This window comes from Triturus cristatus, chromosome 2_2, assembly GCF_964204655.1.
Source record: "Triturus cristatus chromosome 2_2, aTriCri1.1, whole genome shotgun sequence".
In the NCBI taxonomy this organism is placed as follows: domain Eukaryota; kingdom Metazoa; phylum Chordata; class Amphibia; order Caudata; family Salamandridae; genus Triturus; species Triturus cristatus.
In genome coordinates this window covers 1077807938-1077822733 of record NC_140582.1, presented here as the reverse complement: position 1 = coordinate 1077822733, position 14796 = coordinate 1077807938, and the positions used below count along the sequence as shown (strand labels likewise).

At 43.6% G+C, this 14796-nt stretch overlaps 1 protein-coding gene across 8 annotated transcripts in view; it reads right to left on the bottom strand.

Moving 5' to 3' along the window:
• The window catches only part of CTBP1 (C-terminal binding protein 1), a 2306313-nt gene that overhangs the window by 1109447 nt on the left and 1182070 nt on the right, over positions 1–14796 (bottom strand). The window contains exon 1 of one of the 8 annotated variants that reach the window (XM_085642598.1): positions 13443–13515. The exons of the other annotated variants lie outside the window; for them this stretch is intronic. Coding sequence (XP_085498724.1) covers positions 13443–13500 — 58 coding nt within the window. The 5' untranslated portion in view covers positions 13501–13515. Of the gene's footprint in view, positions 1–13442; positions 13516–14796 lie in introns of those variants that run through there. 8 annotated transcript variants of the gene reach the window in all.

Here is a 14796-nt window from a genome sequence, read left to right as displayed (position 1 = left end):
TGGGGTGCCACTCACAAGGAGGGGTCAGGTTTGAGTGCACATTGGCTGCAATCGAACTCTTAAGATGATGGGCTGTGTGTATCCATTATCAGCACTCAGTCTTCGCTAAGTGATCTTGTTTGTTTTGTTGTTGTGTTAATGCTTTGCTGCGCCCGTTTGACTTACAACATGCTTTCTCTTTCCACAAACTCAATGTTTGTGTTCCTTTATTTTGATATGCTTTTAGTATTACTGTCACACACACAACCACAACCACACACACAATCACACATACAACCACACAACCAAACACACAACCACACAACCCCAACCACACAACCAAACACACACACAACCACACACACATCCAACACACAACCACATACACACACACCACACACCCACAACCTCACCCACGCACTACCACACACACAACCACACCCACACCCACAACCACACACACACAACCACACACACACACAAACACACAACCACAGCAAGCATTGGCATAGCCAATAGGTCTCGCCTTTGGGACCTTATAAGTGTTTAGCCACGCAACAGTTGTGGTTGCACCAAGGATATTGTGCTGCATAACTAAATACTTAGAAGGTCCCAAAAGCGAGACCTATTGGCTATGCCAATGCTTGTTTTTCATTTCCCCCCCGAAGCGTGCTTTCTTCTCCTCTTGCATAGCGGAACGAAGAAAACTACTTTTTGAGAATAAAGGTTGGTGTGCTGCATCTAATGCAGCTAAGCGCCTACGTCTGACATGCAAGAAAAGTAAGCAAAGAAAAACGGCCGATGGCTTCCTCCCTGGGCAAGAGTTCTACTAAATAACTCCTAGGGAATGAACTATACAGTTAAAGCTGCATGCACAATGAGGTGTCGGTAACAAATCAGCCATCCTCTTCAGGGTAAGCCACCAGTCTCATTTCAAACACAAACAATCCATTAGAATCAGTCTACCGCAATTCTATGACACTGCGAGCCCACCTTCCAAAGGAGCTGGTGCCAGCCCTTGTTACCACATATATCAACCAAAACACACTTGTAGAAAGAGCCTATATGGGATATAGAAAAGTAAATTAGTCAACAATATTGCCAACTACCCTGTTAAATGGAATAAAAATTTGGATTGGCGCTTTTGAGTCTAATTTCCTTTTGTATGGATGTGTAGATTGACCTTTTCTGGTGGCTGGGTTTGCCTAATGTGGCTTTTAATAGCCTTTGTTATTTTGGCTGTTCTGATGTAAACTAGAGTGCTCAAACATGTTTGAATCCTGTGATCATTTAAAAAAAATATATATATTTCTTATTGATATTTTGAGCGACAACATATTTGACAACAATTAATACACTCATGTAGTTAAGCAATGCTACTGAAAAGATTTCCGTACATTCGTTGAAGGGGTTTCAATACGTACATTAAACATAGATCGCACACGATTCTGCAATATGTGTGTGTTCAGACCACTGCAACAACTGGAACAATTGCTTATTTTCAAACATATCTTTGAACAGTATAAGAAAAGATTAAAATGTGAGAAAATAATCGTGTGACTGCTGGTAGTGTCGGTGTGGTGTATCGGATGGGATAAGGAGGAGGCCGATTACTCAGGGGCATTGATCAGTGTACTTCGTCTCTGTATGTAGGGGGGTTTTACCTGGTGATGGGGGAGGGGTGCAGAACGGCTATGCCGCTAGTCCTCGGGTCTGAGGAAAGAGGGCACTAAGATACAGCATGGCAAATTGGTAAATGACCTCCTTGAATCACTCACCTTGCCCACTCAGATCGCGATTGTGAAGTGTAGTGCACATAAGAAGATCACTGATGATGTAGGTCAAGGAAATGCTTTCGCAGACCACATAGCAAAAGAGACAGCTAGAGACACAACAAGCCACATGTATGTTGCGGGCTCTGCTAGATGGGTTGCACAAGGAGGGATGTGTGAGAATACTGTGGACAGTGTGAAAATGATCCAGGCAGAGGCCACAGAGAAAGAATGGAGTACGTGGAAAGAAAGTATAGGAAGATTGGATATGACAGGGTGCTGGACAGACTTGTCAGAACATCAACGCTGGTTGTTACCAGATGCTTATGTACTCCCAGTAGTTACCATGGCACATGGTCCAGCCCATATTAGCGCTAAAGGTATATGCAAGCTTCTGGCTTCGGTATGGAGGAATGTGGGGATCCCTAAATGTGCAGACAATCTGGTTAAGCATTGTATTGTATGCTTGATGCATAACCCGGGGAAGGGAACACCAACACCAGCAGGACACTTTGCTTCCCCAACTTACCCTTTTGAGATTTTACAAATAGATTACATCCACATGGAACGATGTAACAATCTGAAGTACGTTCTTGTTGTGGTATGTGCCTTCTCCCGATGGGTAGAGGCCTATCCCCTGAAAGATAATACTGCTCTATCCACGGCAAAAGTCCTTTTGAAGGAGTTTCTGCCAAGATTTGGGTTACCGAGAATTATTTGGAGTGACAACGGAAGTGAATTTGTGGGTCAGATCATGCAGAAAGTATGTACAGGCCTTGGCATACAGCAAAAATTCCACGCAGCAAACCATCCTCAGTCAGCAGGTTTGGTGGAATGCTATAATGGCACCCTTAAGCTTAAACTGGCGAAAATACAAGCCAGCACGGGTTTTGCCTGATGCCTTGCCCTTGGCTCTCTTATCCACCAGAACAACCACCCATTCCCGTATGGGGCTTAGACCTTATGAGGTTGTCTTTGGACGCCCTGCAAATGTTTGGGGAGTCCCAAGGCCAAAGAAATACTCAGATAGAGCATCCATTGTTAATCGACTATTTACATGATCTAACCACTAAGTTATGTGTCCTTCACCAACAGGTACAAGATACTTTGCCCCAGGCTTCAACGGATCCTGGTCACACCATACGGCCGGGAGACTGGGTCTGCGTCAAAAACTTCCAGAGGTCAAAGAACTTGGAACCTCGCTGGAGAGAACCTCGTCAGGTGCTACTGACGACGCGTACTGCAGTAAAGGTGGTCGGCAAAAAGAACTGGGTACATGGGGTACATTGCAAGAAAATGCCCCTACCATTGCCTTATAATCAATGGGTTCATAAACGAATTAGTGACTCTGAAACCGGAAGAGTACCAAGATTTGGACTATTCAGCGATGCGCACCTAGACTTTGCCGGAGCAGGACAAGACGGCGACGAGGTCCTCCAGACAGCTATACCACCGGCAGTGAAATTGGACACTACTAAACCACATCTCCTTTTCCAAGAACAAACTGTACCTGGTTCCCAGAGGTACGATTTGAGGCCCAGACTGAACAAAAATACCTCAATAGTGCTTCATTGACTTTTGTCTTTAACCCGATTTCCACATGATTGCAGGGCCGTGATCGTAAGTCTCAGGATTGTGACCCAAATGTGGCTCTAGGCCTGTGGGACTTGTAGGAAAGTATAAAGAACTACAGACAATCACAGCTGAGTGAAGCAACCTCCCGTCACGGGAAATATTTAGAGCTGGAAATGACTGTTAACAAGGGAATGGACAAAATACAAACAATGAGCACAAAGCATTGTAAATTATTGCATAATCGTTTTATAGAGGTTTTAATAATATTGATTTTGATATGCATTATATTGTCTTGTATAGGATGGGGACTACACGTAATTTTTACACAGTCTACTCCCAAAGTTACGGTTGAAATGCATACACATGTCACTCTACCACCTCATGTTGAGTCAAGAAGGAGTGAATTCCGCAACACATTTGTTTCCATGCTACACCAACATCAATTGGCCACTAATGCGACAAACTGTTGGGTTTGCGGTCTTCTGCCAAGTTCGGTGAATACTGGAATGCCATACATTACCCTTCCTTTTTCATTTAATGGCTCTTGTAGTGCATGGTGGGAATTGAGCGCCAGTTGGGTATTTTCTGGAGATGGGGATACTCGAGAAGTAAGGAGCTTGGGAGTACATCTATACCATTTATGTTGGCGGGACAGAAAAAGGATATATGGGACGGATAGTGAGAAGTCAGAATATGCTGATCGCCAAACCAAATCTACGGATTTGTATTTTCTGCCCTCTAATAGAACCTCTCGAAAAGGACAAACTTTTCTAGTGGTACCTGGACAAGCACCATTCTGTATTTGGAAAGGAGGGTTAGAATATAAAGGTACAAGCAATTGCCAACATATTGCGACACTGAATGGGACAGATTGGCCTCGCATGGTTCCCTCACGTAATACATACTTCGTGTGTGGAAATAAGGCTTACACTTCTCTACCTGGTAATTGGAGAGGCACTTGTTATATCGCTTGGTTGTTGCCCCCTACATATATAGCAGATGCCAAGCATCATTTACAGAAAAGAGGGGTGGTGTCTGACCAGGATACGTCAGGACAAGAAGTCGGGGATGTCTTGAAAGGACTCCTTCCATTCTGGGGTTCAATAGCCAACAGTAGAGACATAAGACAACTAATTGGAGTTGTAGATGCCACTGTCAATGAAACAGCTGTAGCTTTGAGTAACATCACTGCAGAACTCGCTGCTGACCGCCTTGTCACGCTTCAGAACAGGATGGTATTAGATATCATCCTTGCTGACCGTGGGGGCGTATGCAGATTGATCGGATCTAGCTGTTGCATTTTTATTCCAGACAACGCCCCTACAGTATACCAAGCCATCTCTAAGTTACATAAGATCGCTGAGTCCGTTCACCAGGATGAAGGGAATTGGTCTCTGATGGGATGGTTTGGGGGACTACTGTCTACATGGGGATGGAAGATGCTCACCTTTGTCGGAGCGACTTTGGCCATTCTCTTCTCATGTTGCCTTTGCCTACAATGTGGTCCAGCTATAGGCGGGCTCTGCGCCACCCTGTGTGTTCCAAATCCGGTATCACAGAAAGCAGCGAACACAAAGATAATGCTGCAACAACAGCTTGTAGATTTCATGGCTATTGAAGTCGATTCAGATTAACACCAGCCTCTGGTTTCTTTGCCCGAGTAATGGCAAAAGCAGGGTCTGAGGAAATTCAAAATACGGCCCCATCTTTCCTAGTAACACCATTACGCTGTTGCCCTCACTCAGGCACCTTCAACCTTCATAGCGTTTCTCTCTCATTCTATACTGTTGCACATATTACACGACCTTTCCTGTTTCCCTGAGCGAAGTCCATTCTGAGACCCGGCTCGAAGCAACTAATCCCCGAGATAACCATCTATTGACCCTTGGTGACCGTTCTTGGCCTCTCCAGTTGTTTTACGAATCACCATCTTCAACACGCAAACACGTCCTGTCGTAAATTAATTTAACCAAGGAATGGCTATGCCGCCTGACCTATAGGGTCGGGTAGAGAACACGACCTTAGGGAAGGAATTTCTATTACCCATTATCCTGTATCTTGTACAAAGAATGTTTTCTTGTGGATGATTTGTATTTTTATTGCACATTGAGGGGGTTGTTGCTTTAGGGGATTCAAGCGCTACAAAAGACTGTGAGCCACGGATTGAAGTGGCAGTCTCCTGAGAACCTACCACTGATGTACTTCTAGGACAACTGTACCTAGCTGCAGCTAATAAATTGAAGTTCCTATGCCAGACAGAGTGTTCCGTGTCTCTGTAATTTGGAAGGCGAACTCAGAAGATTTCAGGCGTACCCTGCGCCGCCAGGCTTAAAAAGCCCGGTTCTTCAGGGTCAGGCCAGCATCCCAGACACTCTCAGGGCGGGGTGCCCATAGATCTAGACTCCACTATTTCCAGATATCTCTGCCAGTTGGGGGTGGGGGGGGGAGGGGGGAGTGGTGGGAAAGCCACAATCTGATGGAGGGGTGGGGGGAGGTCCCTGCCGGCTTCCGGCACATTGCAATTCTTCGCTTATTGGATAGCACCTCGTCCCAGTAGGCACAGTGAGCAGTGGGGGATGTTCCTCTTTCCGCTTGTAGGGAATTGTATAGTAGTGTGACAGTGTGGTGGCCAACCCCGTATGTAAGCACTACCTGGAGGCGCCTGAATGGGTCTGGTTCGTAGTGCGTTCTATTCCAAACCGTACGTAAGTGACTAGTAAGCGAGGCATAGAGGAGGAAAGAACCCGGCAGCACACCATAGCAGAGGAGGCTCCTCCATTATGGTGGAGTGACGTCGCCCCACTAGGTGGTAGAAAAGCTAAACAATGAAAAATAAAATTATAATAAATCAATTTTATTATCATTTTCTTCTTACATTCAGGCAAGCCGTGTCATAGGGCGGGGTGGGGCCATGCACTCTATGTGCAACGTGGGGAGGAGGGGTGATGAGCTCTACCAAGAGCGCATGACTGTTTGGCCGGCCGTATTAGGCCAGCCAAACCGTCACGTGCACTTAGCATTTCTCCAACCGGTTGTGTCGTACAGCCGAGTGGAGAAAAGTCACAGGCTACCAGGGACTAAATGGCAAAGCAGGCCGCTCAGACCAATCCCAGCGCGGTTCTCATGCTGGGAATAGCAATCCCAGTAAGAGAGCAGCGCTGGGATTGGCAACTGGGAGCCTGAGCAGTGTGCACCAGATAGGACCGGGATCTGGAGAGGAAGAATGCAGCGACCGCAATGGCAGGCAAGTTAAGTTTTATATTTTTTCGTTTGTGCTTATTTTTTTATTATTCCCCCCTTTCCCCAGCCCCTCTCATCTCCCCCTCGCATTCCCCCGGCACACTGCCTCAGATCCCGAGCAGCCGCCCCTGCACCATAGTTGTCCAACAGATTCTCAATCGTGCAGAGGATTTTATCAGTGAAGAGGTCTCCCCAAGTTTATCCATGTGGTGGCCTCCAATATGGAACCAAAGACTGTACAGTCCGACATTGCCCCGAATTCTGGGATCATTGAGGCAGTGAATTTATAAAATAGCCATGTGCCATATAAAATTAATCTTGGATAAGTGTTAATCAGTGGCTCTGCAAATGGATGAATTCGCATTTTTGTGATCTCTAACTATAAGAGTGACATTGCAGAAGCAATATTTTCCCTGAAACTCGACCACATTGTTAAACAAGTGTCAATTATAGTTTCTAAAGAAAATAATGTCCAAAGTATGTCCTTTATGTGACTAGGCCACTTAAAATTCGAGTACAATAGAATTCAAGAGGCTAAACGCAATGTGCGCAAAGTGTCAATCTACCTGGAAATTCTCCAAACGGCATAGGATTTGTGCATATCAGAACGAGTGATGTGACAAAAACAGACAATTAACTTACCGGACTGTTTCTCTCTAACGTGAAAAACACTAAAAATAAGTAACTGAGCAATCCTTTTAACAAGTACTGCCTGCTGTCCTTGGAGCCTCAGGACCCAGAAAGTACTGCAAGCTCAGCTAATGCCCAAAACAGCTTTGACAACTTCCAGGGAGCGGCAACGGAGAACAGTAAATCTTTTTCTTCAAGTGTGATGCACACTACATTTTAGTAGCCTTCGATTTACTGTGGCAAGGGGAGCGTATACTGGTGATGATACTGAAAAGATGAGCAGGCACACAATCTTCAAGTAATGACTCTAAGTTTATTGGTAAAACTCCACCCAACACACGGAGTGTCCTCCCAGGGCAGTCAACGAACGGCAACTAGGATACCGACATCGAATCCCTCCATGCGTCAGGCCCACATTCCAATGAACACAGGCTACCAAACACAACTTAACATTCCTAGAATGTCATCGCGCTAACCGCGCGATGACTAGTATAACATATTCACGAGCATCGCGCACTAACCGCGCGGTGCTCAACATGTCCACCATTACAGATACATGTGTTAGACTGGATCAATCATCTGGTGCCACATTAGAATCAGGGTTGTGGCCTGTGCTATTCAACGTCACTGTCACCATAAGTGCGCAAAAGCCTTGAAAGTGGTGGGTCCACGGATGTCAACACCTCTCAATTTGCAAGAGAGCACTGGGTGTTAGGAGGAAAATATTTCTCGCACCAAGACAGATGAAAGTAGGGATGTAATGTAATTAGCATCTCGCAAGCCTGAGATGCTTCTGTGGGAATTCCAACCGTTAACAAAGGTCATCAGATGGCCCAGTCAAAGCCCTTCATCTGTCAACAGTTGGCTTAAGGGTATGGTAGAAAGAGCCACTGCAGAAGAAATATACACGAAAAAGGCATGGTGTACCAAGTAGTTGGTTGAAGACTTCATGGTTCAGGCTGATATGATTCACGGGTGGTAAGACAGCCCAGACACCGGACCTGCTTGGAAGGACAGCACAGAATGACTCCTATCAGCGGAGCTAGCTACTGACATGAAGGAATAACATTTTGTTGTGACTTGATCATTCCTGATCTTGAATGTTTGAAACAAAAGGGGTCACTGTTGAATTGACATGTCACTATTTATGCTGGATGTTTATCGGAATCAACAAATGTTGGATTTACGGAATGGATGGTGGATTAAGAATATGGAAAGGGGAACGATTGCAGCACTGTTTAAAGTTACATTTGAAATAGACTGTTGTTTACTGGATAAGATGCTAAAATGATAAATGCTGGAACTGCAGATCGCAATGCAAGAGAAGGTCTATAACATTCGTATTTTATACAGGTCTCCAGCATGAGGTATTCCCTATTCAGAAAAATGCAATAAAAACATTCTTTAAAATCAAACCTTTGACATGCTAGGATCATTTGCCAACTTGTATATGTCTGGCTAGGTAGAGAAAATATTTGTAGTGATTGATCCCAGGTACTTGGCGAAGTGGTAGGGCTGGAAGACCTTGCTGGAGTAGCCATGTGGCTTTGGCAGTGTCATGAAGTGAGATCTTATGTTTATAGTACATAGCAATGTAGAAAGCGTTGTAGTAGCCCACCCATAAGGTAAAGTTTGTACTGTAGGTCAAGGAGGGAATCCTGAAGGGCCATTGATTCATTGAGACATCGGACATGAGAGAGATCGGAGGCTTCTTTCAAGCGGTCGCCTACTTGATATAATTTTCCTCATCCCTCTTTCAGCTTGAGGCACATCTGAGTACCATGGGTGTATAGGTGGGGGAAATATTATGTTTTCCAGAAAATCTGCTAAAGATAGAGCTATATACCCCAAACGGGCACAGGAAAGGGGACATTCCTTGTGGGACTTTACAGTTGGTTTTGCTGCGTGCAGATTAATAAAGTCCCGGTTTGTCTTTCTTGGTGCAAATTACAAGATAATAATGTGACCAGGATACAGCAGTTTCTTGAACTCCTGCAAATAGGGATGTGTGTATCAACAGGACATCATGGTGGATGGTGCCAAATGATGAAGAAAGGTTTAGTGATCTTTGAATAAGAAAGGAATGGAGTTATAAAAGGTTTATCTACTTTTACAATTTGCGTTTGGCTGGATCGTAGTGCATTAGAAACCATCCCAACCATGCATTAGTGCTAGAAAAATGTTTCCCAAAGAAAAGAATACGCATGATTATAGTAACTTACATTAAAGAGAAGAAGAGAGTGTTCTTATTAAATTGCATCCGTTTTGTCTAATAAGTTCTTTCTGTCATGGTTTTTACATTGTGTGCACCAACTTCTAATGTGTCCAATGCACTGTGCGGAATAGGTAAAATAGCATGGATTACAGAAAAGATTAACATAGCAATTCCTACACATTTTAAATAGTGGTGAACATCAACTATCAGAACATACATAAATAAAAATGACAAATTTACATACAGATGGAAAGCAATATATTGTGTTTGTAACTCCCCATGCTGTCACTGAGCCTTCCAGCTCATTGACTCAGTTTACGGCCTGTGTTTCCATTTCTTATATTAGGGTGAACTGTCACACAAACACCAAAATTCACAGTGTTGGCTACATTTGGGTTTACATGCTTTGGACATTCAATAGACACCAATTGAGAGTAGAGTGTGTTACACAACTGTAATTAAGAGCAGGTTTTGTTTTAATCAGAACTTTAAGTGGGGAGGGTCCTGACGGTCTGTCAGACTCCGTTTTATCAGGCACAATTCCGCATGGCATTTTCTTTTCGATGCAATTGACGTTCACACTTACCACCTGCTCTGATCAGGAGGTAGGTGTGAGTGGGGATGGCGGGTTGGTGTGGGGCGACGGGGTGGAGAGGACATTGCTTGGCAGGAGGGCATTACATGCATGGAAGGAGGTCAGGCTGGCCTGCATTGCAGCCAGTTCCAAAGGGAATTTTACATGGTCGGCAACTCAGTGCAGAGACAACAGCCCACTCATGACTGCGCGGGCTAAAAAGCTGCTACGTTTGTACAAGCAGAACAGCAAAACAAAGTTTAAATTGGTTCCAATTACAGTCCTAATCCAGAGCACTGAAGGGCTCCAATCTTCCCAGATGACGATCTCACGCACCATCACACTTGACATCAAGAGGAGCACTACTGAAATATGATGCATTGAAATATACAGCAGTGATATACAGAGTAAAATACGTTTATATAGGTCATTGTAATCAGGAGTACTACAGACTGCAAATGTGCTCATGACATTTCGGTGAGAGCACAGACACAGCATTAGTGTCGGGGGGCATGGAAGCCATTCCAGTGTCATAGTGAGGAGGCACACTGGGAGGCTCGCCACCGATTATACACCTTAGTGAAACATGGATCCGATTGTATAGTCCCTAACTGTTTGGAAGGAAAAGCAGACAAGGGAAAATAAAAATGATCGGCTCCCAGTAACAGACCGTGACTTCCGCATGAAGACAGGCGGATAGACCTGGGCAGCATGAGGGGCGCAGCAGATTAAAGCTGGTCCATGGAGCATTATCGGATTTTGATTTCTGTGCAACAGCTGTCATCGCTTAAAGTTGGCATTTTAAAACACATCGAGATAAAAGACCTCTCCACTGACCCAAATGAAACATGCCTGCCTGAAGACACTTCTGCTTTGGCCTGTAATTTAAGATCAAACATTCTGGGGCTGAGTTACAAAAGTAAAAATACACTTTTGAGTAAATTTACACTCGTTGTAGTAAATCTACTAGTTTTTGGAATTCACAAGCTACGAGTGTAATTTTACCACTAGTAAAATAACACTCGTAAAATTACACTCGTAAAATTACTAGTAGTAAAACTGCACTTGTAGTTTATGAATACCGAAACAGTAGTAAAGTTACTACAGCTAATATAAACTTACACGAATGATTACGTTTACCTTTGTGAATCAGACCTCACATGTTCCAAGCATCTCTCTCATCTTGGGAAATACTCAAACAACGTGCTAGTTCTCACTTTTGATACTGTATCACTATCGGGTCAATACTAATGCGCTTTTAGCAGCAGCAAATTCTGGCCACGTTCAGATGAACACAGCATTACCACACAAAACAGAAACCAAAAGATAGCCTGGTTTGAAATGCCATGGCATAAGGGGAATAATGGGTATATCTAAAACGATGGGCATACTGTACGCTTACAGAAGGCAATGCATTCATTGTAATGTGCAAACACCTATCATTTCTGTGACCTCCGAAGGGCCCTCATCTTTTATCCCAATTTCACTATTTCTAAGGTGGTATTGATTTCTACTTGATTTGTTTTAGCAAGTGGCTCGATCACTCTTCTTCTAGTCCCAGTGGAGACGTAAACAAGGGTTTGAGAAAGCCTGGACTACTTCAGTTGCTTTGTATAGCACGAGTTGCTGTCGGTAGAGACAAATGTGCCGGAAGAATGTGCGAGGGAAGAAGCAAGGGACGCAGACGGAAGCTGTGCTAGGACTGGTAATTGTAATGCATGGAACAGATGACAAACAGTGGTGTCAACATAGTAAATCAAAGAACAAGATGGTGCCCACCCACTGCTTTTGACCTACTCGGCGACAGTAATTATTGGTAATTAGGGTTTCACGATTTCACAGTGTTTAGAAACAGTAGAAATAACTATATTTATAAATTAAACAAATGATTTAGTAACCAGCATGCATATCAGGTCGGAAATACACTCCGCATAGTAGATCAAATTATATCACGTAAACCGAATAATGACAGGAAGAGAAAGTTGTTATAAAATAATGTCAGTAAGAGTCCCCTCAAGCAGCCAGAGACAATAATGCATGTACCGTGGCTAGTCTCCCTACTTCATAGGAAAGTGCCCAACACTTGAATACAAATGATCTCTACTGTTCTTATTGGAGATTAGTTTTGACATCACTGGTTAGAGTAGGCAGACCTGGAAGCAGAGGTCAGCCTGGGACCAGGGTTCAATTCCCGGCTCGGCTGGGTCTTGAGTCCATAAAATTGTCCATGGACTCGATAATGCTCGCTCCAGTGCATACTCGATTCATGGGTTCACACTCTGCGACTCTGGGCAATAGCTTGCTTAATCTCCACAATGGCCCCTCGCGGCGGGATGCCTGGCCTTCACCTTGTGGATGCCCTGCTGGGTTATCTCACAGGGGAATAGCAGGACGGGTTCCCTAAGCAAGCGCTTAGAGACCGGTTGGTGATTTGCGCTATATAAATATCTGCACATTTACATTTACATTTACATCACTAGTCCTAAATAAAAAACAAAATCATTACTCTATTTTAACAGCAGGTTGTGACAACAGAAGACCTACTGGAAACGTAAAAAGATGCTTCAAGAGTCTAACACTTAATTATCAGTTTAAAAATGAAAGAGAAGCCCAGATTAGCGGTCCCTTTATCCTGAAAATTTAGTCATTAGCTGTTTACGGTCAAATGTTATATAATTGCACTACGTGGGGTTCAATAAAGGAGAGCAGAAGCCTGTCCGCATGGTGCAGTCACATTCGAAAATACAAACATAACACCGATAGGAGCTTTCATTAAACTGTTTAGGAATATGTATTTTCAAGAAATTAGAGACTTGTTATTGATGAGTTCAATTCGGCAGTACAGAGTTCACCTTTATTATACATTATCTGTAACTGGAAGGGCTCTGCTCAGAAGGAGCCAGAGATTAACCATTAAATGGGAGATACGGGGGTACGGGTAATTGTGTGGTATTGTTACAAATAAAATAACCCTACCATATGTAACACGGACAGGCAAGTTTGGCTCCACACCTCGGTTATGTCATACATTTGTCAGTAACTTGACATATCTTTATTATATAAAGTTGGGGTACCATATAGCATATAAATATTACTTGCCTCCTTATAAAATATAAAAGTACAATAGTGTGCAGGGAGCATAGCAAAATTACAAACATGGTGTTAGTGTAACACAAAAGCAAGAAAGGTCTTGGTGACTATACGAAAGTGTGGTAAAAGCACTTATCTGCATCTGTAGACATGCTGCATTTCAATACTTGCGTTCCACGCCACAAATGATAGGAAAACAAGTGCTTAAGGATATTGGCATCAGGTCAGTAATATCCCAATTATACAATGCAAGGACACTGACGATTATGTAAACTATTTGCATGAACTTTATAGTCCACCTCAATGCCACTAGTTAATCAGAACGGTTATTTAATGCTATGGGTTTGCAAAAGAACTGGTAAGTTACCTTTTACTGTGGATGTGATCACTGAGACGTGGGTATGAAGGTTACCCTTCATCAGCATCTCATTCTCCACTGCAAGCTCATCTCAGACATGGCCAACCACCATGAATAAGTTTTTTTGATCTACAGAGAAGCACTGATCATTAGTAGATTCTAAATGTCAGCTTCCATCAAAAAATATAAGTGACATACAAACATAATCAGTGGTGCAGGAACAATTTCAAGATTGGGGATGCTCTCATCAATTTGACGTCAGTGAAGTCAAAGGGATGGCGAAAACTCTAAGCGATACACAAACAACAAGCGTAGCACCCGACTCTTGCCTACTGAGCGCTAGAATGGTGGGGGCAAGTGTGTAACCAATGGTGAGTTTTGGCACACTTTGTCCCAAGTATAACTAAAGCACAGTGGTGGCTGGAAGGGGACGGTGGGGGTTAGGAAATAAATAAAAAAAAGAAAACTCACCTGCTGACCGCCGTGGCCTCTCCTCTCAGAAACCAGGAACAGGAAGCACCCAGGCCTCCAGACTCCCCTAGACAATCACGATGCTGCTGCGCCGTAGATTGGTGCTCAGAAAAGGAGTGGGAGCACCCCTTCAAGCCCCTACTTCCATCATCCCTGGACATAATAGACTTAAATCATTGCTGAAAAACACAGCTTCACACTACCATTCTATTCTACTATCCTTTTCACTTGGATCCTCTAACGATAGAAGCAGCATAGAGTCTCATTACCCTTGCAGTAAGTGCCATTTCATTATTGGAAAAAAGAATATTGTCCAATGGTTTGTGCTGCATTTGTACTAGAAATCTGGCCCTCAGTAAAAAGTATGGAAACGTTCAGCATTCAAGAACAAGCCAACACCCCCCTTTCAAACGTGTAGTAGTTTCTCTCACATTCAGTCAACATTCTCAGACAACATACCACGATGGACTGGTGCCCTCCTTGTCTTTGGGACAGTAATGCCCCCAAACCAAATATGCTGGCATCCACCAACACAAAAACTATCATACCAGCAGTCACTGACTGTGTGTTTTAGAAATGCAATATTAAAATGGACGATTTTAAAACATGGAGATTTTACATTGTAATTACGAGTACATTTAAAAGGCTCCGTACACTCCTGCCCTAGTTAAATTTTGTATTTTTCTCAAGCAAATGTCTGAATGATCGATTCTATTTTACTTGCAATGTCCTTAACACATTCTGCATAAAAATCTGCAAATCCTACACATGAAACCATTTCTTTTAAGACCGAATCTAGTGCAGCCACGATGGCATCGACTAAACTCTTCTTCGATGGAACGCCTTCAGATATCATGTGATGAACCTACTCAACCGTCAATTTATTGATTTC